The sequence below is a fragment of the Aethalodelphis obliquidens genome, unplaced genomic scaffold (assembly GCF_003676395.1).
Source record: "Aethalodelphis obliquidens isolate GAN/ISIS:26980383/991018 unplaced genomic scaffold, ASM367639v1 scaffold7, whole genome shotgun sequence".
Lineage (NCBI taxonomy): Eukaryota > Metazoa > Chordata > Mammalia > Artiodactyla > Delphinidae > Aethalodelphis > Aethalodelphis obliquidens.
This window is the reverse complement of record NW_020837951.1, coordinates 17,227,593-17,255,095: the sequence shown is the minus strand read 5'-3', so window position 1 is coordinate 17,255,095 and position 27,503 is coordinate 17,227,593. Positions and strand designations below refer to the sequence as shown.

Here is a 27,503-nt window from a genome sequence, read left to right as displayed (position 1 = left end):
TGGTCTCTGCCCTCCAAAAAGCCAGCAGTATTGAAGAACAGAGAAGACACAGCAGAAAGGTCCACGGGAAGTCAGAAGGGGAGGAGAGTACTTCCAGTTTGGGATGAGGGGAGTGGGTGGTAGTTGGGTGTGTGGATCAAGAAAGACTTCTACTTTCTTGTATCTTTGGAATTTTGAACTGTGTGCATGTATACGCTTATTCAAAAATAAGGAGATATTTTACTTTAAAAAATAAGTGAGAACTGGAGAAAGAGGAAGAGGAGGAAAGAAGAGGAGGAAGAGGAAGAGAAATATTATGGACTGAAAATAGGTCATTAGAGTTGAGCTTTTGCACCATGGGTGGTAACGCAAGAGGCATTGACAAGAATGTAGCAGTTCTCACCAATCAAGTTGGCAAATATTTTTGTCCAGTGATGATTCTCAGTGCTGACGAGGGTAGAGTGAAATGATATTCTTCCTATTCTACTTGTGCTGGTATAAATCGCCAACATTTATGGAAAGCGATTTGGCAACATCTACCAAACTTCTGAAGTGTTCATACAGTTTGGCCTAGTGATTATAGTAGTGCATTGTAAAGGAAAAAAGAGCAACCAGATAAAGAGATATGTTCAAAGATGTTCATCGTGGTATCACTCATAATGGGGTTAAAAGTGGAGACGATCTAAATATCTAACAGTGACAATATGATCCATTCATAGAATAAGTTATGTGAAAATTTAAAATTATGCTTTCCAGGTATAGCTAATGATATGGAAAAACTTTATGATATTATTTTTCCCCCCCAATTCAAGAAAACATTACATATACACAAATGCACATGCATACATAATTAACAAAAAGAGACACTTCACGGAGGCTGTGGTATTTCACTGGGTTGGATGTGTGATAATAGGGGTGAAACTATGCAGTAGACAGCCCTTAGATTTGTTCATACAATATCTATGCCCCCTTCTGGTCAAAGCACCCCCTTAGCGTTGTAGAAATGTACATCACTCCCCCATACACACATACACCATGGGTGGAGCCTTGTAGATTCATCAGTCAAGGTGCTTGCATTCCTCTGGCCTACAGGTGAGTGAGGGAATTGGTAACTAGGCCAAGCAGAGGCTCACTCTTGGGAATCTGAATCTTAAGCAGAATGTCATGAAGGCTGAGGATGTGGAAATCAATTGCTTGTACACTACCCATGATCACGCACCTTTGGAAGTTCTTCAAGGTGCCCCTCTGTGGCAGGTCTACTTGGCCGGCCATTCTAAGTTTCTGAACAGGGGAACGACATAAATAGAGATGTGTCTACAAATAATTAAGGAACACTTCAGTTCAGAGCTTCTAAGTCTGGTTCAGTGTGTCTTGAGTTTTGGCAACAGAAGATCCAGACGAAGATTCAGGGCTTTTGGAGAAGGGCATTGAGAGAGGACAACTGAGCTTCAGGCAGTCGTGACCAGGAGGGATGTCTGTCTTGTGCCTTATGAGAGAGACCAGCAGAGGGCAGAAGACAGGGGAAGGGAGGCCTCAATCACAGCCCTGCCGCCATCTGGAAGAGCGCGGAGGAGGAGGGAAGGAGGAAAAGCAGAGAAGGCACCTGGAGACCAACGGTAATAGAGTTGCTTCTAAATTCAGTCTCACACCCAGTCAGGCAGGCTTTATCTAGAGGCCCTGTTTCTTATGAATCCGGGGCCTGAGCCTGGGGACCTAGGAGGCCGTGAAGCACAGAGGAAGCCACTGAGCCTGGAACCCAGGAGAGTAGGTTCAAGTCCTCTGCTCTGCTGCTCAGGTGAAAGATCCTGGACAGGCACTTTCCTTTTCCCGAGCCTCAGGATAATGTGCTCATTCACTTGGCAGCATGTTCATTCATTCATTCATTCATTCATTCAGCAAATATCTATTGAATGTCTACTAACTAGCATGCACTACCAATTCATTCATTCATTCAGCAAATAGCTATTGAATGTCTACTAACTAGCATGTACTACCAATTCATTCATTCATTCAGCAAATATCTATTGAATGTCTACTAACTAGAATGTACTACCAATTTAGATATATGCAGGAAAGTTGGTTCTTTATGTCAAAAGGATGGGGAGGCTCTCGGTGGTACTGCTCAGGGAGTGTGGGGGAGCCGTGGGCTGCTCCCTTCTGGATTTATCCCCTTGTCTTTACTTCTTAAGGATCTGGGTGGACGTACATCAGGCAGCAAAGAGCCACAGACTCGCTGACAGAGAGACGTACAGCACAGGGGAAGATGCAATTACCGCCCACAGGCCCGCGTTGCCTGTCTTGTTCTAGACAAGGCCACTATTTGGCCTGCGGGGCTGGGTGGATAGAAAAGACAGAGTGCGGGGGAGGAAGGAGGTGGAGACCGTGCTTACGGGCGAGTCCCAGGGTCCGTGAAGCACTCAAGTGCAGACGGTGTACAAGCATGTGAAGGAACTGGCTTCTTCTGCAAATCGTGTTTTCTTTTTTGGTGGAGGAAAGACTTTGCTCTTTTAGAAATATCAAATGTTGGGCATCATTCTACATATAGTAAAGACTGTGGTGTATAAAAAAAGAGACCCTTCCCTCATGGTATTTACATTCTACTAGGAAGAGAACCTTCAAACAAATTAAAAAGAATTAAAGAGTTAAATGGCTGAAGTGTTGGACAGTGACTGACAGAACGAGGCTAGGGAGTGTTGGCGGTGGGCTGAGGGGTGGTGTGTTGGTTTACTAAGATGCCAGGGAAGTCTTGTGGGGTCATGGAGATAATCCGTGGGGTAATGAATGCAGAGTGACTAGCACAGCATCTGGTACAGAGCAAGTGCTCAAGGAATTACTGCTGTTAGTGTTACTGTTAATTACGTTCTAAATTCCTTCTCTGAACGTGGGGACAGCAATGCCTATTTCATAGGGTTGCTGAGTAGATTAAATTCAGAAATATGTAAAAAGAAATTTATACGACACATTCAATAAGGGATTATTGAGAGCCAGCCACGTTTCGGGGGAGACTGGCATAAACAAACACATAAATGCATAGTATAAAGTCAGAGTGGTGAGTGAAGGTCGGAAAAGAAGGCAAAGGCCGAGATCAAGATTCCTGGTGTGGGGAGACCAAGGACCTCCAAGGCTCGAGGAGATGACCTTTGAACAGAAGCAGGGAGGAAGTGCTGGAGAGAACAGGGATGGGAAAGCATGTCCCAACGGGAGGAAACAGCAGGTGCAAAGGCCCAGAGGCAGGGGTGGGGTTGGCCCTGAAAGGAGCAGCAGGGGCCAGTGGATCTTGGAGGTGACAGCAGGGGCTTTGGGTTGAACTATGGGTACGAAGCAAAGGTGCTGGAGGATTTTGTACAAGGAGTATGATGATCTGATTTACAGTTTAAAAGCATAACTCTGACTTCTCCGTGTGTAGTGTACATTATTCATCTTATTCATCTTGGTGTATCATGAGATCAGAGGTAGCACAGGCAAATGATGTGACACTCATTCTAAAGTAACATATTCATTGCATGCCTATTATGTGTAGGCTGCTAGATACAGCAGTGTAGATGGAGACAGCCACTACTTCTTGCCCTTGGGGACCTTCTGATGGTTCTATTGGCACAGTGTAAATACTTCATAAATTATCATCACTTGATATGAACTAATATATATTACATTACATTATATTGCATTATATTATACTATATGAATAGCACAGCATTCGTATTTTTATGTCTCTTGCCCCCAAAGTGACAGTGTTACAATTCACCAGAGGCTCATCCTTGAGGAGAAGGGAGCAGCAAAAGAAAAAAAAAAAAAAAAAAGAGGCAGAAGTAAGCACGAGGGAGCAGCGGCGTGCCATTTCTCACCACTGTATCTCTGAATATGCGGATATAACCGTCCTCTCATTTGCTGTCTGGTAGACTCCTATTCACATTCCAGAGCCCAGCTCACTCTTCGCCTCCTGGAATCCAAGAGCCCTCCCTCCACCGTGCCCCTTGGGCTGAACTGCTGTCCCCTGCCTGTCTACCCTCCTGGATCCCGGATGCATCCCTCCTGAGGCACCTTGAGGGGCACATGAGTATGATGTTTACTCCCAGTGTTCATTCTTCTCATTTATTGGGTTGGCCAAAAAGTCCATTTTGGTTTTTCCATAACTTCTTACAGAAAAACCCAAGCGAACATTTTGGCCCACCCAATACTTGTATAACCTCAGAGATTAACACAGGCTCTGATGTGGTTGGTGTAAAAAACATCTACAGAAGAGAGAAAGGGAGAGAGGAAGAGAGGGAGGAAGAGAGGGAGGAAGGGAGGGAGGGAGGAAGAAGGGAGGGAGGGAGGGAGGGAGGAGGGAGGAGGGAGGGAGGAGGGAGGAGGGAGGGAGGGAGGGAGGGAGGGAGGGAGGGAGGGAGGGAGAGAAAGGAATACAATTCTTTCCTTCTTTTCCAGGCAATGCTGAAGCTCATTTCAACCAGCAAATGCTAAGCTTATTGATCAACATTTCTGAGTTTCTATTGACAGAAATAACTAGCAACTAGGCTGGGGGAGAGAGAAATGTGCTGACAGCCAGCAAATCATAGCCCTGATAGCAGAGTGCCTGTCTATGCCAAGGGGGACAATCATTAATTTCCTGTTCCTTCACAGTTACATTTCTTGGGCTGACTGACAAGTTCATTTTAGGGATTCATCAGGCCCTTTATAAATAAACTCCCTTCTTATGCCATGTTTCTAACTGCACCTGCCACCCAGATGATTGGCTGCCTGGGACGCACATAAACATTTCAAATTGCTAGCAATAGCTCAACATGGTAATTAAAGGAAATCTTCCCATTTCTGTATTATATAATCAAGGGGGCCCAATTCCCCGGGCTCAGTGCACAGAACTGAAGAAGATTTCATTTATTGCTTCCCTCCCACCCCCCCATCTTTAAATAAATGATACCCAAGCACTTAGTTACAAAATCATTCATTGGCATGCAGACCTTGAAATTAAGTCCCCTGTAAAAGCTGTGTGACTCTGAGTAGGGTACTTAACCTCTCTGAGCTTCAGTTTTCTTGCGTGAAAAATGTGGATACACTGTGAATGGCGCTGTTGCTAAAGAAGACAAGAGCCTGTTTAAAGAGGGGAGACACACTTGTAATATTATCTCATTAAGTCTCATAATGAGTCAGCCCCATGATTGCTATCTCCATTTTACAGGCAAGCAAATCATGTCTCCAAGAAGGGAAGTGACCTTTTCCCAGCTGGTAGTGGCAGAGGTATGAGATCAACCTAGTTCTGCCTGACGCAGCTGCTCAAAGAAAGACAATTTCTCATTAATCTTATTAGTGATTTTACCTCTCTGCCTGGCCTAAAATTCCATTTGGTGCCAGTGGCCTTGAGGTTAGCCTAGGAAGAACTCAGCTCTCTGCTAGCCTTCACATACACAAAGCAATTCCACTCTCTCTAGAAACAATTCTGTAGGCTCGTCATCAGAGCAAAGTTCCTAGAATCCACACGACTGGCGTTGCTGCATCTAATGTACTTGTATTCACTGTTCAGTTTATTTTGCTAACAGTAGCCAGAGGTACCTTGATATTTGCATTAGTATACAATTTCTCTTAAAGACTGTTTATTTTTGAAAAGGTTCTGAGCAGTTCTAACTATTAACTTGGGAAGGGAAATTTCTCTGCTTAAAGACAAGGAGCCATATGCGGTGGAGCTTTGGGGCTCCAGGAGACAAGACATTTCACTTTCCCTGACAGACATTTACTGAATACCTACTGTTCAGCGGTCAGCGGTCTTCAGTCAGCCTGGTCCTCTGGCAGCTTCTGTTACAGTCGGGAAATGAACGTTAATCCCATAATGCTATGTCTCCTATGCGTCAAAAAGGGAGCGGGGCAAAATGTGCTATCTTACCCCAAACCCATGAAACAGCACCTGTGCTCCTTACCCTCCCTTTTACAGAAGAGGAAACTGAGGCATAGCGAGGCCTGGGGACAGGCACAGTACTCCACAGCAAGAAAGTGGAGGATCTAGAATCTGAATGCAGGCTGGGATGAGCAATATGGTACCACTTGATTGACAGCTGGGCTCTGAGCTATGAGGTGAGGTTACTCCAGCTACTTTTGTATATGTTTGATATTTTCCATATATATATATTTTTTTTAAGTGCAGGCTCTGGAACCAGACTGCCTAAGATCTTAACTGTGAAACAGAAGTAACAATATCACCCTGGACATGGGGTTGCTCTAAGCATAAAATGCATTAACACAGACAAAACATTTAGAACTGGTCACAAAGTAAGTATTCAAGACATGTTAGCTGTTATTTTTTTTTTTTTGCACCATGTGGCAAAAAATTAGGATCTTAGTTCCCAGACCAGTGATCGAAGCCATGCCTCCCATAGTGGAAACGCCTAGTCTTAACCGCTAGAAGTCCCTTAGCTGTTATTTACTGTAACAGCTAAGATGGAAAAGTCTGCAGTATTCAGTGTCTAGCAAGCCCTTCCCCACGTATTACTGAATATAAGGAAATTCACCACCACCTTCCTGAGAAGAGTTATTTGATTTGCCTGAAAATATAAACTTGACTTAGAACTGTAAATGAACCAGTCACATATCTAGAGTATTTCATGTATTACTTTAGTAATACCCCTACCTGTTTAAAATCTCCTATTGCACATAATAATACATTTAGAATTACTGCTCTTGCCTACTCTTTTTGAACAAAACTACTTTATTCCAACTCTTCACCTATAATTCCTGATCTAGTCTAATGTATCTTCCCCTAAGCAGTTGTTGTTTAAAAGAAATTAGTTGCAAAAATACCCTTTATGTGTGAGAAAGCCATACTCAAGGTGACAGCCTCCTTTGTCGGGTGAATTTGTGGAGTAGGTGCTGCCCTCATATACAGACATTTACGGTCGGTTACGTGGTCTGAGGGTAGACGGTTTGTTAAAGAGGCAAAGGAGGAGGCTGGTTAAACTGGGTGGGGTGACTGAGGGCCTGGTCTGCAGGAAGCAAAGGAAAGAAGATGGATAAAGCTATATGTCAATCCTGGTCGGGCCAGGCTATACCCTATCCAGCTCACTGACTTTCAACCAAATTTTTTTTTCTTTTTTTTTTTTTTTGCGGTACGCGGGCCTCTCACTGTTGTGGCCTCTCCCGTTGCGGAGCACAGGCTCCAGACGCGCAGGCTCAGCGGCCATGGCTCACGGGCCCAGCCGCTCCGCGGCATAGTGGGATCTTCCCGGACCGGGGCACGAACCCACGTCCCCTGCATCGGCAGGCGGACTCTCAACCACTGCGCCACCAGGGAAGCCCTCAATTATTATTTTTTTTTATTATTAGAAAAGTCATACGTTGCTGTTTTAAGATGTTTAGAAAACACTGAAAAGTAAAAAGAAAAACAAATCCGTTAATCCCGCTGCCTCGAGAGCTACAATTGTTATCGTGCGATCTTTGATCCAAGCACAAATGCTCTTTCCCCAGACAGCCTCTTGGCTCAAATGTCACCAGCTCAATGTCATTGGATGACCACCTCATATTAGGGGTGCCAGATTTAGCAAATAAAAATTCAGGACATCAGGTAAATTTGAATTTCAAATAAACAGACTTTTTTTTTTTAAAGTATAATGTGTCCCAAATACTGCAATTGTTTATTGTTTTCCAGAAATTCATATTTTTCACTCCAGGGCAGCAACAACCAGCCATCCCTACTTCCTTACTTCAGTCAGATACTGACCAAAAGCCTCTTCCATGCAGGCTCTGCTCAGACACAGGCTAAAGGGGGATCCCAATGCCAAGACAGACATTTACCTGCCAGTTTCTAGAAAGAAAACACGTGGGCCCCCTTTCTGCCCAGGAATTGGGGATAAATTGGGCTTTACTCTTCGTTTTCAAAAGAAAATGGTAAGTAGGAACATGTGTTGAATGATCACTGATATTTGAAGGTGACCAAAAGAAATATAAGTTCTTTTTAAAAATACAATGACTCGGGCTTCCCTGGTGGCGCAGTGGTTGAGAGTCCGCCTGCCGATGCAGGGGACGCGGGTTCGTGCCCCGGTCCGGGAAGATCCCACTATGCCGCGGAGCGGCTGGGCCCGTGAGCCATGGCCGCTGAGCCTGCGCGTCCGGAGCCTGTGCTCCGCAACGGGAGAGGCCACAGCAGTGAGAGGCCCGCGTACCGCAAAAAAAAAAAAAACAAAAAAACAAAAAAACAAAAAAAAACCCAGTAGGAGCCCAGTGCCCTGATGTGAGTGTCAGGGGTATTTTCTGTTATTCTGACAACAATATCCTCGATGCCTCCTTTTACAGGTGAGCAAACAGAAGTTCAGAGGGGGAAAGTAATTCGCCCAAAGTCTCAGTTAATCAGGGAGGAGCTGGGGTTAGGATTCGAGGTCTGTTTGAAAGGAAAACTCCTGCAGCAGTTTTGGACCTGAGGCTCCCCAGCAGTTGTTAGAATGTGAAAGCAACCAGCTTTTCAGAAGTGTTCTTGGTCACGTTATTTATTTATGGCAAAGGCATTTTGCCTCCCTGTGCATTTATGAAAGCGGCCCCGCGAGAAGGGAGTCTTTGGGCAGAGATCTCGGAGACCCAGCCCGTTCTGAAAGCAAACTTTACATCCATTTGTACTTACTAAGCACACAAATCTGGTCTTGACTGTCTCTGTTTTTAAAGGGGTGGGAGTGGAAACAGGGAGGGGGTAGGAGAGGAGGTCAGTTAAGGCTGGACCCTGGAAGGCTCTCTGGAGTAGATGGTACCCTATCAAGGTTCTAGTAGTTTGGGCACAGTTTCCACAGAATCCAATTCTCCCGAATTAAACAGGACGGCAAATGAAGACTACATTGATTTTCTGCTCAGGTCAATAAATAAGATAAATTGACCAGAAGAGCTAAACACTGATCAGGGTGAACTGAACATCAACATTTTCTAAGAACAGAGGGAGGAGAAACATATATATCAGAAAAATGGAGATGGCGATAGCGCGTCGGGGAAACTGCTTGGTATCCAGTGAAGGTCTGAGTTTAAGGATTAATATTTTAGTCAGGTCTTTACTATTAAAAAAAAAAAGCAGTGGAATTAACTTATTACAATAAAACTTCATTTAGTCAGACTGATTGCTGGGAAGACTCGTTGCTTTTTTTTTTTAAAGAATGTCATTGAATTAAAATGCACAGATATGCACAGCACAAAGAGCACTGCACTGAGAGTCAGAAGACCTGGGTCACTGGCTTGTGACTCGTTAAGAGCAGCGAATCATATATTATTCATTTCTTGTATCCTCTTCTGCCTGGCACAGACCCTGGCATACAGATGCAGTCTTTGAGTTCCGTGAAGAGCAGACCTTGAGACAAGGATTTGGGTGCAGGTAGTTGATTTGGGAGGTGATCCCAGGAAGCAGGTGAGGGGCTGGGAAGTGAGAGAGACAAGGGAGGGAGGAAAGCTAACAAGGGTGTGTTAATAAGTGGGTCACCATATGGGAAATGGTTGCAGTCTTGCTGGAGTCTGTCAGAGGCTGGGTAGGAGGCACCTAGAATCTTTCCACCAAGGGGCAAGGAACCTGGGGTATTTTTCCACCAGCTTCCTGTCTGTCATTTGTTGAGGGTTGCGCAATTTTTTGAGGGTATTACTCCTACCACTGCCCCCTCCCAAGTTTCTTCTAAAGCCCGAAGGCAGAGAGAGTCAGGTGTAGCGCATACCTGAAGATGTAGGTGACCGCTGCCGAGAGCCAAGAGGAGATGGGAAGGACACAGGTAAGCAGTAAAGCTCGCTGAGCGCATGCAAGGAGGAGCTCTGGGTACCGCGACCACGGTCAAGTCCCTTCGTCTCTCTGGGCATCAGAATCTAACTTTCAAAGGAGAGGTCTGAATCTTTACATTCCCTTCAAGACTGTCAGTAACTCTGTAAACCAGATGGTCAACCCAGATCCCAGGATCAGAGGCCCTTCAGGAAACTGCTTCTCACACAGATAAAAATGATCTAGAATGAGCATTCCACTCGTTAGCTTTTAAGTGTGAGCTTTTCAAGGGTGCAAACATAGCACACATAGATATATGTGAACAAGGTGATCACCGAGGCGCTGTTTGTGACAGCAAAGCATTGGAAACAACCTAAATAACCTTCAGCCAGGGCACTGTGGAATAAAAATGGTATATTCATGTGCTGGAATGTTCTCCTGCTCTTAAAAGGAATGGACTGACTCTATATGTGTCAACATGGGTAGAGCTCAAAAAATATTTCTGAGGGAAAAAGCAAGATGCAGAATGTTATATATAGTATGACACCATTTAAGAAAACATGCACACATTAGAGCTTTCCTTTGGGTAGGTGACATATATGGAAAAGTATTTTTAAAGGACTGAAAAGCGACAACAAACTCATTTAAAGTTATGTTGGAAAGATTGAAACCGCATTTACACGAGTGGCTAATTTTGAGGAAAGAAACTCAGAAATAAAGAAAGGATGGGACTAGCAATGGTGAATGTGGGTGGGACAGTCAGGGTGGTTTTAGCTTTAGTGATATTGTTCTAATTGACAAAAGCAGAATCGAATCATGCATTTTACAGTCAACTCTAAAAATGAGAAATGTCTAGTACACAGTCTGGTTATCACAGAAGACAACGTGATAATGTGGAAAGAGTTTGGAAAATGGAATCAGACCTAGTAATCCTAGCAGATAACCTCTCTGCTGACAGTCTCTGACTCCCCAGTTGCAAAATGGACTTTGCAAAGCTGAGCGCCAAAAAGTAGTCAATAGTGTCTCCTGTCTGGGGCATAATTTACATTCACATATTATTTGTTCCCTGCACCTGGAAAACAGGACATGCATTTTCTTGCTGTTTCTTACACTTGAAAAAAAAATCACTCCTTTAATGAATTAAAAGGTGAAGTCCCTTCCTAGTCTCCATGGAGTCAGGAAACTGATTTAACGGATTCAGAATTAATGAGTTTTTTAAAGTTTTTCTGATTGTCATCGTGTCAGTCAGGGTTTTAACTGAGCAAGGTTTCAGCTGAACTGGAACACGTCCTTTGCCTTGCTTTGTGGGTATCAATGAGTATTAAAGAGGGGCCACTTCACAAGGACAACACCAGCAGTGGGATCAAAGTCAAAGTGTCATTCAATGACCCTGAGTTAGAACTGCCGGGGTTAAGTCCACACAGGAGAAGCTGTCAGCGCAGGGGAGCATCTTCTCTAAGAGTGTCTTAAGCTTTCAGGACCTTGTGCTTCTACTAGGCTAGTCCTCCGCCTGGAATTCCATCTTTTCCCACAATGTTCACATGCCTACATCCTATTTTCCTTGATGTCATTTTCTCCATGTAGTCTTCATGGATACCTCCTCCCTCCACAACAATGACCATGATGCTGACGACAGCTACCATTTACAGAGCAACATTAATTACCAGGGACCATGCTGGGTTTTCATCTAATCCTCATGGCAACCCTGAGAACTAAGCATCCATACTCCCATTTTATGGATGAAGAAACCAAGGCTCGGTGAGTGTGGAAGAATGTTAGCAGGGAGGGGTGGGGGGTCACCATTTTCTAGGGGCTCTGCTTTTGGACACCTCTCTCCCTTACCATGTTCTTGGCTTCTGAGGGTCTACGTTTTCTTGTTATTGATTTATAGAGAGAGAACTCATTTTCAGAGATTTTCCTGGGCTGTATTCCTTGGGCTTAACCTTCAGAAACAGAAAGTTTAAACACAATCAGAGAAAAAAAAAAATAGAGCCCTGTGAAATGATCCATTCTTTAAGGCAGGAGATGCACCATTCATACTAGCTAATCCTACAAGATGATTGAGGAAGAGGATGGGACACCTGGCCACCAGTGCAACCCCTCAAGGCTACCCCCAGCTGGGGAGGGTAGGAGCCTCCAGCAGTTTCTAGAATAGTTTCCATCACAAAGTCCCAAGGGTGAGTCCCCAGTAGGAAAAGTCTCTCACCACCAGCCTCAGCGTTCCTGGCCTGCCCGCTCCTCCCTCTACCCCGTCTCTCCTTCCTCTTCTCCCCTCCACCCACACCTCCTTTAGGTTCTGAGGCTCCACAGGAAGCGAGTGGGAGGGGACAGTACATTTACGACACACTGTGAGGGAACCGGCAGTCCGGTTCTATTCTTTAGGGTTTCTTTGCCTTAGGCTGGCCAGGCGGTTAAACTATTTACTACAGCAAATGAAGATTTTTCTTGTGGATTTCTTGAAAACCATGATAGAAGTGTGAAAAAATGTGTCCAAGGTCAAACGTTGTGGCTATAATTTGCAAGTTCTGAATCCCAAACCCTCTTCTGGTTACTGATATTGTGTGTGTGTGTGTGTGTGTGTGTGTGTGTGTGTGTGTGCGCGCTTAAAGCTGCATGATTCCTATAGCAATTCTTACTTTAGCTCCCCTTACATGACTGCTACTGATGTACCTGAATCACCTTGAGAGCAAGACCCAGCTTGGATTCATCTCTGCATCTTCCAACAGCTCAGCATCATAGAATAAGTGCCCATAAATGATTGTAGCAACAAATGGGAGAGTCAGGGACAACCTCGGGGTGCTGACTCTTAAGCGTTCCTGCACAGGACATCTCAGTGCAGACAGCGATGTGGATGGGGCAGCACTGTCCCAGCAAAGGGCAGCCTCTGCAGGACCTCAGAGGTGAGGAGACTGCAGGCAGGAGGCCAGAAAGGCCAGAGCAGCCTGGCAAACTGGTTTGGGACAGGCAGCTCCAAGTCACGCAGATAACTGAGACCTGGCTGCTTTGATGATCTCCTCCTTGGAGGAAGGTCACTGAAATAAGATCAGCTTTTCCCAAATTGTTCCGAGGAAGCATGCTAATGGAAAAACTTCCTGGAGTCAAATATATTTGAGAAATAATGTGCTGAACTAAGTTAAACAAGGTCTTTACTTCAGGACTTTTCAGAGGAAGTGCACGTTGTAAATATTCAGAAGGGGAAAAAAATAAAGGCGGCCTTTTCCCCATTGATACACCACAGAAACCACAGTCCCAGAGCATTGTATAGGGCTACCATTCCCCAGGAAGTGGGTAGGACCCACTGCTTAAAGTACAACTTGTGGGGAACAAAAAAGAGTCTAAGGAAATTATCTGAAAGAATAAGAATCGTTTCTCAAGAAAGGGGGCTCAGGGTGAGCCAAGACAAGAAGCCCACCTTCCTCCCTCTGCAAAGACTAGCCAATGTCACAGGACAGATAAGGGTGTGCTATGGAATCGTGCTTGACACCTACCTTTCTCTCTCTCTTTTTTTTTTTTTTTTTTTTTGAGGAACAAGAGTCCGGTTTTTGTATTTGATCATTTCTTGCACTGGAAGTGCCCCTTAGGGGCATCCCTGGCCTGAGCCTCTTTGCCATAGTCCTTAACCACTGCGCAACTGCAACCAGCCGCTTGATGGGGTCTCCCCCTCTGTCACTTTTTTTTTTTTTTGCGGTACGCGGGCCTCTCACTGCCGTGGCCTCTCCCGCTGCAGAGCACAGGCTCTGGACGCGCAGGCTCAGCGGCCATGGCTCACGGGCACAGCCGCTCCGTGGCATGTGGGATCTTCCCGGACCGGGGCACGAACCCGCGTCCCCTGCATCGGCAGGCGGACTCTCAACCACTGCGCCACCAGGGAAGCCCCGCTCTGTCACTGTTACAGAGGCCTACCCATTCCCCTAGTTTCTTGCGGTCATCAATCTTAATCAGGTGGATCTGGTGCTCGGCACAAAGGGCCTCCACCAACTTGACACATACAGGCTCATCGCAGTTGGATGCAAGCACACAGAGATGCGCTTGGCGCTTGTCTAAGGCTCTGGCAGCTTCCCGAATTCCACGTGCTAGGCCATCGTGGATGACGGCGGTCCTCAGCACCTCTTGCAGCTCGGTATTAACGTCATTACACCTGCAGCAGCAATGCCTTCCTCGGCCAGGGCGGTGGGTTACGGGTGGAGCTGAACCTTTAGTGCACCCCAGCCTCCGCCTCCGCGCAACACCACGGCGGCAGGGGAAGATCTCTTTCTCTCTTTAAGGAGATATGAACTTCAAAATGCTTCCTGAATCTAAACCCGGCCCAGGCCACCATCACCTCTCACCTGGATTACTGCAGTAGTCTTCTACCTGTCCTCCTCACCTCCGACCTCCCTCCCCTACAGTCTGTTCTCAACAAAGCAGCCACAGTGTTCCCTTTGAAAATTTGGTTAGATCGTGTTTCTCTTTTTTTCAGGATCCTCCAATAGCTTTCCATTTCTTTCAGAGTAAAAGTTAAAGTTCTTCTATGACCTGACCACCTACTGCTCCTTTCACATCTCCTCTTACAGCTCTTCTCACTTCCTACCGCAGGAACACTGATCTCATCATTCTTCAAATACCTCAGGCATTCTGTGCCTCGGGGCCTTTGCACTGGTAGTTCCTTCTTCTGGGAATGTTCTTTCCCCAGATATATACACACTCATTCTCTCTTCTCATTTCACCTTATTGTTCAAATGACATATTCTTGGGAAAACCTCTCTGATTATGTTATTTAAAATTGCTACTCTCTTACCATATGACCCAGCAATCCCACTACTGGGCGTATACCCAGAGAAAACTATAATTCAAAAAGACACATGCACCCCAGTGTTCACTGCAGCACTATTTACAATAGCCACATCATGGAAGCAACCTAAAGCCCATCGACAGATGAATGGATAAAGAACACATGGCACATATATACAATGGAATATTACCCAGCCATAAAAAGGAACGTAATTGGGTCACTTGTAGAGACGTGGATGGACCTAGAGACTGTTGTACAGAGTGAAGTAAGACAGAAAGAGAATAACAAATATATTAACGAATATATGTGGAATCTAGAAAAATGCTACAGATGAACCAGTTTGCAAGGCAGAAATAGAGACAGAGATGTAGAGAACAAATGTATGGACACCAAGGGGGGTGGGGGGGTGATGGTGGTGGGGTGAATTGGGAGATTGGGATTGACATATATACACTAATATGTATAAAAGAGGTAATAAGAATTTGCTATATAAAAAAAATTGCTACTCTCACCCCACACTCCAGACCCCCTTATCCTGCTCTTTTTTAAACAGCACTTATCACCTCTAACTTACTACATGCTTTATTTATTTGCCATGTTATTGTCTGTCTCCCCCCACCCCCCAACCCCTCTCTGCTTGTATATAAGGTCCGTGATGGCAGGGGTCTTTGTTTTATTTTCTGGAGTATACTTAGCATCTAGAGCGGTGCCTAGTAAATAGTAAATATTTGTGATAGATTGTATTTTCCAAAGATAGCCACAACACTATCTCCCATCCCACACGCACTTCTTCCAAGGTGACCTTGGCACTCTTTTCATTGAATGCTAGGCTCTCTGTCTCTTTTCCTTGAAACTGGCTTGATGCGGACGACTGCGTCAACCAATAAAGTACAGTAGAAATGCTGCTCTGTGACGTCCAGGGTTAGGTCATAAAATGCCATCCCATGCACCTTGCTCTCTTGGAACTCGACCACCATACTGTGTGGGAACCCAAGCAGTCCATGGAGAGGCCCAGTTGAAGTTACTGGGTCCCTCAACCTGCAGCCCCATCTGAGCTCCCAGCTGGCAGCGAGCACCAACTTGAATGCCATCTTGAAAGTGGAGCTCCTCTCGCCCTAGGTGAACCACTCCAGCTGACTTGCATAGAATGGCTGAATCACTCGCACTGAACCTTGCCCAGTTATATATAGGTTAATGAACAAAACAACTGATCAGGACAACAGTGTCGCCTCAGCCAGACCACCAGGACTAAACTGGAATTCTACAGTCAGGGATTTCCTGGTAGCATTGAAATCACTCCTCAAAGGCAGGTCAGATGTCAGGGCACTGGTGTGAGAGGCCCAGGCTTGGCAATATCCCGACCTCCATGCCAAGCCCACCTCTTCCTCTTCCTCTTCCTGGACAGGAGACAAATTCCCTCTCTGGGCCTCAGGTTCCTTGTGAGAAGGGTTAAATGAGATGACACAGTTAGAGAGTGCAGATCAGGGTGTGGTATGGGACAGTCACAAGACAAGTTTGATATTCTTTTCCTTCCATGCAGAGGTCTGGAGCCCAAAGGAAATAAGTCTCGAAAGCCTCTTTGCTTGCATGACCAGGCAGGTGCCTCTGTGGATGGGCTCACCGGGGACTGGCATGGCTGACAGTCAAGAAGGGACAGGCTCTCACCTGCCTCCGGGTCTCTGCCAGGAACACTGTTTACCACCCTCCCTCCCTCTGCTTTTGGCTTCACTAGTGCCTGCTAATTGTTTGAGTCTCAGTAATTAATTATTAATTGCATCTAGAAGCCCCCATCAGCCTCCCATGGGTGGGATTTCTGCTGCGTGCCCCAGGGCACCCATCCCTCTACCATCCTGGCCAGCATCACACCAGAAGGTGAGTGCCTTCCAGCCCTCTCCTTCGCCTGCACGAGGTGAGGACAGGCACAGGGATTCTCGTGCCTTTGCTGAAGCTCCAGTGTCTACCACAGGGCCTGGCATACATAACAAGGATGTGAATAACTGGGGGAAATCTGTGTCTCTCCAGGACACAGGAGCACCAAGGGTTAAGGCTGAATGAGGCTCCTATGTTGTAGGGGCAGGTACTCTTATGTGGCCGTATGATGGTTTCTTCTTAGGACCCTGAGAGTCTGGGATATCACCAAGAGGTGATAGGTGGGACAGCATGACTCTACTCAGACACTGGTTAGGGGGTGAGGCTGTTCATCTCCAAGAGGCCAGGCCATGCTGTGGTTGAGACCTCATCCTGGGGGGCCAGACTGCCTGCTCCTCCATCTTGGCTATGTCACTTACTGGCTGTAGGACCTCCAACAAGTTACTTAAGCTCTCTGGGCCTCAGTTTCCTCATCTGTAAAATGGGAATAATGACATCACCTACCCCAGGCATTGGAACTGCAGAGATTTCACCAATTAATATGTGTAAAGCACTCAGAACAGGGTCTGGCATAGTTTAAGTGCTAAGGAGTGTCTGTTATCAATCTGCCTGTTGAGTAGGATCTATATCCGTTCTCTACAGCAGAAAGGTCTGGGCCTCTTCCATCTCTTCAAAAATTCACATAACAAACAGGATTATAAAAATAAACTCGAGATCCAGGCCGTGTGATGAACATCTTTCAGTCCTCCAGTGCTTTTCTGGGACTAAATGCTCCAGAACTCAATTTGGAGGTAATGTCAGAGCTCTGTGTTTGCAGTGAGACTACGAGGCCCAAGCCAAACGTCTCCAGCACTGTCCTCCAAGATAACTCTCGCCCAGCCCTCTAAAGACCCCTCTACGCCCTCTTTTTGCAAAAAATGGGGAGCAAGCCCAGCCTTCGGAAACCTTTCCCATCTTGGAAGCCACCTAACACCACCTCCTTCCTCGGAGTCCGGAAACCTTCCCCATCTTGGAAGCCACCTAACACCACCTCCTTCCTTGGAGTCCGGAAACCTTCCCCATCTTGGAAGCCACCTAACACCACCTCCTTCCTCGGAGTCCGGGTTATTTCAGGAGACTAAAAAGACCACCCAGGGAGCTAATCTTTGGGCTTCACTTCTGGGGGAGGGGGTGTGGGTAGGTGGGAGAGACAGATTTTTCTTGTACAGCAGAGCGCGTGTTCCTTTTTGAAAAGTCCTAGCGGAAATAAATGTACAACTTATTGTGGGCTGCGAAGAGCCACCAGCAGGAGCTGGAGTGACACAAAAGGGGCGTTTGTGCCGGCACAAAACATTTAGCACTTTACCAAGACGTGCACAGCATATAAAAGGAGACGAAGCCTCCGTGAATCCACCAGGCAAGTGACGCACCCTGAATGCTGGATGGCCCCTCACGCACCCCAACACACAGTCTTTCTCCTCTCCCGGGGGCCCCTGCCTCCTCTCATGTGGAAGGGAACTCTGCGTGAGTGCAGGTGTGCAAGGCCAGGCCTCCCACTCAGGTGCTCGCCTTGTCTTCCTAAGCAGACCTGCCCACCCCCACGTTCAAGAGGACAGCTGGAAACCCGGGCATAATGAGATGAAGCATTAGAAAGTTATACATTAAAGTAAGACACTCAATAAATGTGTTTTATCCTACTCAACTGACAAGTATACAGGTGTCCCCCGCTTTTCAAAACTTCACTTTTACGCCAGTTCGCTTTTACGAAAGACCCACATTCGTACCTCTTTTCAGTAATCGAAAGAAACCCGAAGAGGATTTTCATTTTTGCAAAAGGCGAAAAGGAAAAACAGCGTTCAGTGTTTGTTTTGCAGGGAGCCTTCTAGAAGCAGCTCGCACCCTGAGCAGTGAGACAGGCACCACCAAGCTCCTTACGTTGGAACTACGCTCAGCATCTCAGCATCAAGCTGCCAGAGCTTTGAACTGTGTCTGTGAGCCTCTGTGATTTATTCTCTGCATCCGTTAGCAACATGTGTCCTAAGGTGATCGCTTCTTCACTTTACACCATTTCAGCTTATGAAAGGTTTCATAGGAATGCTCTACTTTTGGACAGCAGGGGAGACCTGTGCCTTCATAACAGCCTGGAAGGTGAGGCTCAAATTCAGCTTCCTTGGAAGAGGAGGTGGTACCTCACCATTCACAATGCCCAGAGCACCCAGAGGCATGGGCAAGGGAACGTGGAACTGAGTGTGTGCCCAGTCTTCTTTGCTTTAAGGGTCTAGGAATCACACGTCCTCGTGAGGAGACATGCAGGAAATACTATCTGCCCTTGAACTTAAACCTGCCTCTCTAGAGCTTTCTTTCATCCTTTACAGCTTTTCACTCCCATCCATCACAGGCACACAGAAAAAGCAGATCTCTGTTCTCCACTGACCAGCCAACCCTCAGATGTCGGCCAAAGTCCAGGGGACACCTCCTGTATGGCTGGCTCTGCTCGAAGGCTGGGGATAACCAGGGGAGGCTGCAGGGACCCTGCCCCCACAGAGCTCACAGGCGACACAAGGAGACGGCCTGCCAGGCCCACGTGAGCTAACTCAATAACACACATGATAAGGAACAAAGTGAATGATGTGTAAAGCAGACACATCTGGGAGCAAATCCTGGGATGTCAGCCCACAAAGGGACGAAAGGAAGCTTTTTGTTCAATGTTAAAAAAAAAAAAAAATAAAACTGGCAGCAAAACATTCTATTCAAGCTATAATTTTTCCGGGATCTGGGTACAGAAAACTGAAGAAAGTAGAGCTGCTCTCTTGGATTGAAGCAGGGGGGGGCAGGACATGGATGCGTCCAGACTCTTCCCTCTCTTTTCTCTCTGGTGAGCAGAGGACCCCAGTTGCCTCTCCACCTTACAATATCAGGTGTCTGGGCAGCCCCATCCTTAATACTGTTGCTCTAGTACAACCTCTTCACTTACAGGAAGAATGATTTGCTTGCATGCCCATCCCTCCCCCATGCCCCCCCCCGCCCCCGCACCACCACCCCTTCCCGCCATAGACTGTCAGCTTCTAGGAGATGCACCTTGGACCTTGTTCCTTTTTATACACCAGAGTCTGGCATATAGTGGTCGCTTAGGGAGTGTGGTTGAAATGGATCAAAGGAGAGATGCCAGCACAGAATCCGAACGTGGAGGGTCTTATGTGAGGTCATTCAGTTAGTGGGATGCTTGAAATCCTTTTTAGAAAAGTAAGGAAAATCTTGAGAAGGAAAAACAGACCTGGAGGAATCAGGCTCCCTGACATCAGACTATACTACAAAGCTACAGTAATCAAGACAGTATGGTATTGGCACAAAAGCAGAAATATGGATCAATGGAACAGGGTAGAAAGCCCAGAGATAAACACACGCACATATGGTCACCTTATCTTTGATAAAGGAGGCAAGAATATACAGTGGAGAAAAGACAGCCTCTTCAATAAGTGGTGCTAGGAAAACTGGACAGCTACATGTAAAAGAATGAAATTAGAACACTCCCTAACACCATACACAAAAATAAACTCAAAATGGATTAAAGACCTAAATGTAAGGCCAGACACTATCAAACTCTTAGAGGAAAACATAGGCAGAAAACCCTATGACATAAATCACAGCAAGATCCTTTTTGACCCACCTCCCAGAGAAATGGAAATAAAAACAAAAATAAACAAATGGGACCTAATGAAACTTAAAAGCTTTTGCACAGCAAAGGAAACCATAAACAAGACAAAAAGACAACTCTCAGAATGGGAGAAAATATTTGCAAATGAAGCAACTGACAAAGGACTAATCTCCAAAATTTACAAGCAGCTCATGCAGCTCAATATCAAAAAACAAACAACCCAATCCAAAAATGGGCAGAAGACCTAGATAGACATTTCTCCAAAGAAGATACACAGATTGCCAACAAATACGTGAAAGAATGCTCAACAACATTAATCATTAGAGAAATGCAAATCAAAACTACAATGAGATATCATCTCACACCAGTCAGAATGGCCATCATCAAAAAATCTACAAACAATAAATGCTGGAGAGGGTGTGGAGAAAAGGGAACCCTCTTGCACTGTTGGTGGGAATGCAAACTTATACAGCCACTATGGAGAACAGTATGGAGGTTCCTTAAAAAACTACAAATAGAACTACCATACGACCCAGCAATCCCACTACTGGGCATATACCCTGAGAAAACTATAATTCAAAAAGAGTCATGTACCACAATGTTCCTTGCAACTCTATTTATAATAGCCAGGACATGGAAGCAACCTAAGTGTCCATTGACAGATGAATGGATAAAGAAGATGTGGCACATATATAAATGGAATATTACTCAGCCATGAAAAGGAACAAAATTGGGTCATTTATAGTGATACGGATGAACCTAGTCTGTCATACAGAGTGAAGTAAGTCAGAAAGAGAAAAACAAATACCGTATGCTAACACCTATACGTGGAAACTAAAAAACAAACATAAAAATATGGTCATGAAGAACCTAGGGGCAAGACGGGAATAAAAATGCAGACCTACTAGAGAATGGACTTGGGGAGGGGGAAGGGTAAGCTGGGACAAAGTGAGAGAGTGGCATGGACATATATACACTACCAAATGTAAAATAGATAGCTAGTGGGAAGTAGCCTCATAGCACAGGGAGATCAGCTCAGTGTTTTGTGACCACCTAGAGGGGTGGGATAGGGAGGGTGGGAGGGAGCAAGGCGCAAGAGGGAAGAGATATGGGGATATATGTATAACTGATTCATTTTGTTATAAAGCAGAAACTAACATACCATTTTAAAGCAATTATACTCCAATTAAGATGTTAAAAAAAAAAAGTAACGAAAAAATATAGGTAAGAATTCTCAGGAAAGACAGAAACTGGAGAGAAAAAAGGATCAGTAAGAAGCTAAAAATACCTTCAAGTGAGAGCCTTATTATCATATCAATAAATATAACAATATCTATAAGCCTGAAAATTTCTCTGCTTGGTATTTTTCTATTTCATTTCTCTGTTAGCGTTTCTTCATTAATCTTCTTACTGACTTATAGTAACAAGTGCTAACAATTACTAAACAACTATTAAATATTGTTTACATTCTTTAAGAGCATTGCTTGCATTTTCTCATCTAACACTCAGAACAACCCTTTCAGCTGTACTATGATTCCCTTTACATAAATGAGAAAATTGAGAACTCAGAGAGGTTAAGAGGCTTGTTCACGATCATTCGGCCGCGAAGTGGAGAAATGTGCCTTGGAACCCGGGGTATGCATTCACTGACTGTTTCATAAGAGTAGGTGATAAATTCAGTAATTTGAGGACCAGTGCCCATCTCCTTGGCCCTGTGGTCACAGAGCTGGGTAATGTATTGCTCTCACTGCCGCTTAGAGCCTGGAGGTTGGAGTTACCTAAGTTCCAGGCTTCCTTTGGGGCCCAAAAGATACCTCAGCCTTTAGTCTGGGTCCCTAAGGGCACCAGAGAGTGAGCTGCAGCCCCACACAAAGGTCTCTGGGCAGGCTCCAAGTAGTGACAGCGCGCCCAAAGCCCACACCCAAGAAAATCTTCCAACCTCTGTTTGGGAGTGTGTGCTTCGTCTAGAAAAGCAGGCCTGCCTTCACAGGCTTTCCCACTGGTGTTACACACGGCTAAATAGGGGCCGTATTTCACCCTAGAAATGGCTGCATTTCAGGAGCAGAGTGTGATTCAGAAAGACGGATGGCGGGCAATATCCTTTACCAACACCTGTACTGTGCGCAGGGATCTATTTGGCAGAAAGGAGTTTTGTAAGAGTAAGACCAGTACCATTTGAACTAGAAAACAAAATGTGGTGGAGGTGGTGAGGAATGGCAGGGGAGGGAAGAAGGAGGGTGACACCGAGGTGAAGAGGTAGGCACTACGGAAAAATGCTGGGCTGCAGGAGGAGCTTCATCCCTGGGTCCAGAGGACTGGGTCCTTAAGCCCCAGCTCTGCCACGAACTGACACAGAAGGTTGGGGCAAGCCTTCCCCTCGCTGGCCTCAGTTTCCCCATCAAACCCCTCAGAGGTCTTGTCTTGCTCAGATACCCAAGGCTGTAGGAGGCACTGTTTGGAGGCGACCACACCCAACGACAGACTAGGCTGATCTCAGCCTCCAGGACACCGGAACTGAGTACTTAGCCACGTGATGATGGCATCAGCCCCACCCCACCCCCCTTTTTTGAGAGGCAGGGACCTCTGGCTGTGGAACTTCAAAACTGCAGCATGAAGGTGTGCAGGCTGAGGCGTGCGGGATCAGGGAACGGACACTGGCTATGGGGCTGGATGGACCTTCGTCCCAGTGTTTCTACAGATCATGTGGGTTAATAAATTTGCCTTTCTTTGTTTTTTTTGGCCTCGCCTCACAGCATGTCGGGTCTTAGTTCCCCGACCAGGGATCGGACCTGTGCCCCCTGCAGTGGAAGCATGGAGTCCAAACCACTGGACCACCGGGGAGTTCCCTAGGTTAATAAGTTTGGAGTTAACAACTTCAAAAAGGGAAAGAAAGATGAAAGGCACTAGGATAAGACAAAAAGAGACTTTAGAGTTAAGTGGATTAGGGCAGGGGTACCCACCCCTACACTTGTTTGCTTTGTAAGCTCAGGAAAGTCGCAGTTCGCCAAGCCGGCCTTTTTCCTCTTTCCTCGTCTGGAAGATGGGGATAAAGACCACCCCACAGAGCTATTACGAATATTAAATGGATTAACGGTTTGTAAATTCTTAGCACAGAGCCCGACATAAAAATAAATGAGTTTTTGTTGTAATAGTAAATGGGAGTGTTTTCTTAATTTCACTTTGAGATTTTTCATCATTAGTGTATAGGAATGCCAGAGATTTCTGTGCATTAATTTTGTATCCTGTTACTTTACCAAATTCATTGATTAGCTCTAGTAGTTTTCTGGTAGCATCTTTAGGATTCTCTGTGTAGAGTATCATGTCACCTGCAAACAGTGACAGCTTTACTTCTTTTTTTCCGATCTGGATTCCTTTTATTTCTTTTTCTTCTCTGACTGCTGTGGCAAAAACTTCCAAAACTATGCTGAATGATAGTGGTGAAAGTGGGCAACCTTGTCCTGTTCCTGATCTTAGTGGAAATGGTTTCAGTTTTTCACCATTGAGGACGATGTTGGCTGTGGGTTTGTCATATATGGCCTTTATTATGTTGAGGTAAGTTCCCTCTGTGCCTACATTCTGGAGGGTTTTTTATCATAAATGGGTGTTGAATTTTGCCGAAAGCTTTCTCTGCATCTGTTGAGATGATCATACGGTTTTTCTCCTTCAATTTGTTAATATGGTTTATCACATTGATTGATTTGCATATATTGAAGAATCCTTGCATTCCTGGGATAAACCCCACTTAATCATGGTGCATGATCCTTTTAATGTGTTGTTGGATTCTGTTTGCTAGTATTTTGTTGAGGATTTTTAGAGAAATGGAAATAAAAACAAAAATAAACAAATGGGACCTAATGAAACTTAAAAGCTTTTGCACAGCAAAGGAAACCATAAACAAGACAAAAAGACAACTCTCAGAATGGGAGAAAATATTTGCAAATGAAGCAACTGACAAAGGATTAATCTCCAAAATTTACAAGCAGCTCATGCAGCTCAGTATCAAAAAACAAACAACCCAATCCAAAAATGGGCAGAAGACCTAAATAGACATTTCTCCAAAGAAGATATACAGATTTCCAACAAACACGTGAAAGAATGCTCAACATCACTAATCATTAGAGAAATGCAAATCAAAACTACAATGAGGTATCATCTCACACCAGTCAGAATGGCCATCATCAAAAAATCTACAAACAATAAATGCTGGAGAGGGTGTGGAGAAAGGAAACCCTCATACATTGTTGTTGGGAATGTAAATTGATACAGCCACTACGGAGAACAGTATGGAGGTTCCTTAAAAAGCTAAAAATAGAATTACCATATGACCCAGGAATCCCACTACCGGGCATACACCCTGAGAAAACCATAATTCAAAAAGAGTCATGCACCACAATGTTCATTGCAGCTCTATTTACAACAGCCAGGACATGGAAGGAACCTAAGTGACCATCGACAGATGAATGGATAAAGAAGATGTGGCACATATATACAATGAAATATTACTCAGCCATAAAAAGAAACTAAATTGAGTTATTTGTAGTGAGGTGGATGGACCTAGAGTCTGTCATACAGAGTGAAGTGAGTCAGAAAGAGAAAAACAAATACCGTATGCTAACACATATATATGGAATCTAAAAAAAAAAAAAAAAAAAAAGGTCAAGAAGAACCTAGGGGCAAGACGGGAATAAAGATGCAGACCTACTAGAAAATGGACTTGAGGATATGGGGAGGGGGAAGGGTAAGCTGTGACAAAGCGAGAGAGTGGCATGGACATATATACACTACCAAACATAAAATAGATAGCTAGTGGGAAGCAGCAGCATAGCACAGGGAGATCAGCTCCGTGCTTTGTGACCACCTGGATGGGTGGGATAGGGAGGGTGGGAGGGAGGGAGACACAAGAGGGAGGAGATATGGGAACTTATGTATATGTATAATTGATTCACTTTGTTATAAAGCAGAAACTAACACACCAATGTAAAGCAATTATACTCCAATAAAAACGTTAAAAAAATAAAATAAAATAAATGACTTGATAAACAGAGGCTATCACCTACATACTCCTCCTCCCCGTTAAAAACATCATCATCATCATCATCACCGTCGCCATGCTCAGCCTGGATAAGGAAGCTTTCTCTTTTTATTTTGGTGGTTTCACTTCTCTAAAGGCTCTCGCAGAGCAGACGGAGAGCCCTGTTCTTTGTGGCCCCATAGGGAAGCTAGGATCAACAGGACGTGGGGAAAAGGCACCGTGTGACTAGCACACACTCGGCACACTCTGTTCTGCTTGTTCAAAGGAGCCACTGTTTCTTGTTTTAGCGGCTGGGTATATAGAACTGAAAACAACGTAATCATATCATGTGTAATATTATACATGCATTACACATTAATAACATATGCATGTACAAAGTGGATTCAAGAGACCTGGGTGAAGTAATGGAACCAGACACAAACATCTGGGAGATGTGTACTCTACACATAGGGAATAGTGAGGCCAAAAGCTTGGAGTGCTAGAAGGAGAAGAAGCAGGCCAGGGATGGAGGGAGGGAGTGAGGGCGTGGTAGGAAATAGCAGAAGTCGGCAGAGGCCAGCTCAGAAAGGGTTGATAGTGGAAAGGATGTTGGATTCATTCTAAGTATGCTTAGATGGTTAATGTCATCGGGGGTGGCATTGGAGCAGGGGGTGGTATGACATGATTTTTATTTTAAATGATAATTTCAGCTGTTATGTGGAAAATGGACTTGGTGGGGATGAGCAAGGCGGGGGAGCAGAGACCAGTCTTGAGGCTCTGCCGTGTCCCAGGTGAAGGATGATACTGGCTTGAACTCGGAGGTCAACTGAGGGTGTTGAAACAGTTTTGAATAATGGATATATTTTCAAGGTGGGTATATTTTAAGGTAGATGTACTTTCAAGGTATATTCTCAAAACAGGATCTGCTGACAGTTTGGACGTGGACATGAGAGGCAGAACTACTCAAGGATAACTCCAAGTGTTTGCGCCTGAGTAATAGGGCACGTGGGCGTCGGTGCCTTTTCCAGGATGGGCCAGACTGTGGGAAGAGCAGGTGGAGGACATAATGAGTTCGGTTCCAGACAGTCAACGTTTGAGATGCCCATTAACCATTCAAATGGAGGCATTTATGAGGCTGGGGCTGAGCTATGTGGCATTTAAAACCAGGGCGCTGAATGAAATCAGTGTGGGAGGGAGAAGTTGAGGAGTGTGCTGGGTGACCTCTAACATTTAGAGGTCGGGAAGCAGGGAGGATCCAGGAGAGGCCAGTGAGTCAGAGCTGCCTATGAGAATCAGGAGAGAGTGTTGTCTTAGAGTAAAGAAGATGTTTCTGGCAGGAAGGAGTGACTAGCTATGTTACACAAAAGGGTCCAGGAAATAGAGACTGAGAATTGGTCATTGAAATTTGGCAAGACGAAGGTCACTTGGGGACATTGACAATGAGATTTGAGTGTGTTGCTGGGAGGGAAGGGGTGGGGTGAGAGACCAGTGGAAGCGGATTCAAGAGAGAGGGAAGGTGAGACACTGGAGGTGGTGAATACAGGTAACTCTTTAGAGGGGTTGTGCTATAAAAAGAGGGCAGAGAATTGGAGTGGAGCCCAATTCCTATGGAGGGGTTAAGGAAAGGGTTTGGTCTTGTTTTGTAAAATGAGAGATCTAAAAACACGTTTATATTGATGGACATGATCCAGGAGAGGGGAGAAACTGCAAAGGCAAAGCCTACAATGGCGGAAAGGGAGCCCAGTGCCTGAGTTCAGGGACAGTCCAAATTCTGTGGGACCTGCGCTGATGCAATCCAAAGAGGCTTCTTTTGAGAAAAAGAATTCAAAATCATGAATTCAAAATCAGTTATGGACATGAATATTTACTTAGTCCGAGAAGAGAAATCATAGCAAATCAACAACACTTTAAAGATGCACGTATCTTTCTTCTGAGACTTCTTTAGGCCGGGATTTCTCAGTCTGCACAAGATTGACATTTTGGGCCAGATAATTCTTTGTTGGAGGGGGCTGTCCTGTGCACTGTAGGATGTTTAGCAGAATCTCTGGTGTGTACCCTCTAGATGCCAGTAGCAGCCATCCCCCAAGTTTGACAACTCACGATGTCTGAGACATTGCCCTCCACCACCTTGAGAACCATATGCTTTAGATAATTTACCTGAAATGCTTACATACAACAGTATGTATACACGTCACAATCTCCACCTCAAATATCTACAAGCCCTAGAAACCTCTAGCACTGACAGGCGTCAGGCAAATAAAGGTCTCTGAAGCTTAGGCTCCCTTTGCTTCTGATAAACCCACCTCTGCTTGAGTTGAGGGCTTGCACTTAGATTGGAGCAGGGAGAACACCCATCATAAAAGAAGGCAAATACATCCTTTATCCGGATTCACCAATTTGTAACATCTTGACACATTTGTTTTCTTCCTCCCTCTCTCTCTCTCTCTCTCCCACACACACATGTTGTTATCTATTTTCCTGAGCTATTACAATAGTTTTCAGACATCATGCCTCTTTACCCTTAATGTTTCACTGTGTATTT

At 45.2% G+C, this 27,503-nt stretch overlaps 1 protein-coding gene across 1 annotated transcript in view; it reads right to left on the bottom strand.

The window, feature by feature from the left end:
• Positions 1–13,099: 13,099 nt before the first annotated feature.
• LOC113619406 (astrotactin-2-like) overlaps positions 13,100–27,503 on the bottom strand; it is a 151,600-nt gene continuing 137,196 nt past the window's right edge. The window contains 3 exon segments of the mRNA XM_027104111.1: positions 13,100–13,339; positions 13,556–13,809; positions 13,812–13,849. Coding sequence (XP_026959912.1) covers positions 13,229–13,339; positions 13,556–13,809; positions 13,812–13,849 — 403 coding nt within the window. The 3' untranslated portion in view covers positions 13,100–13,228.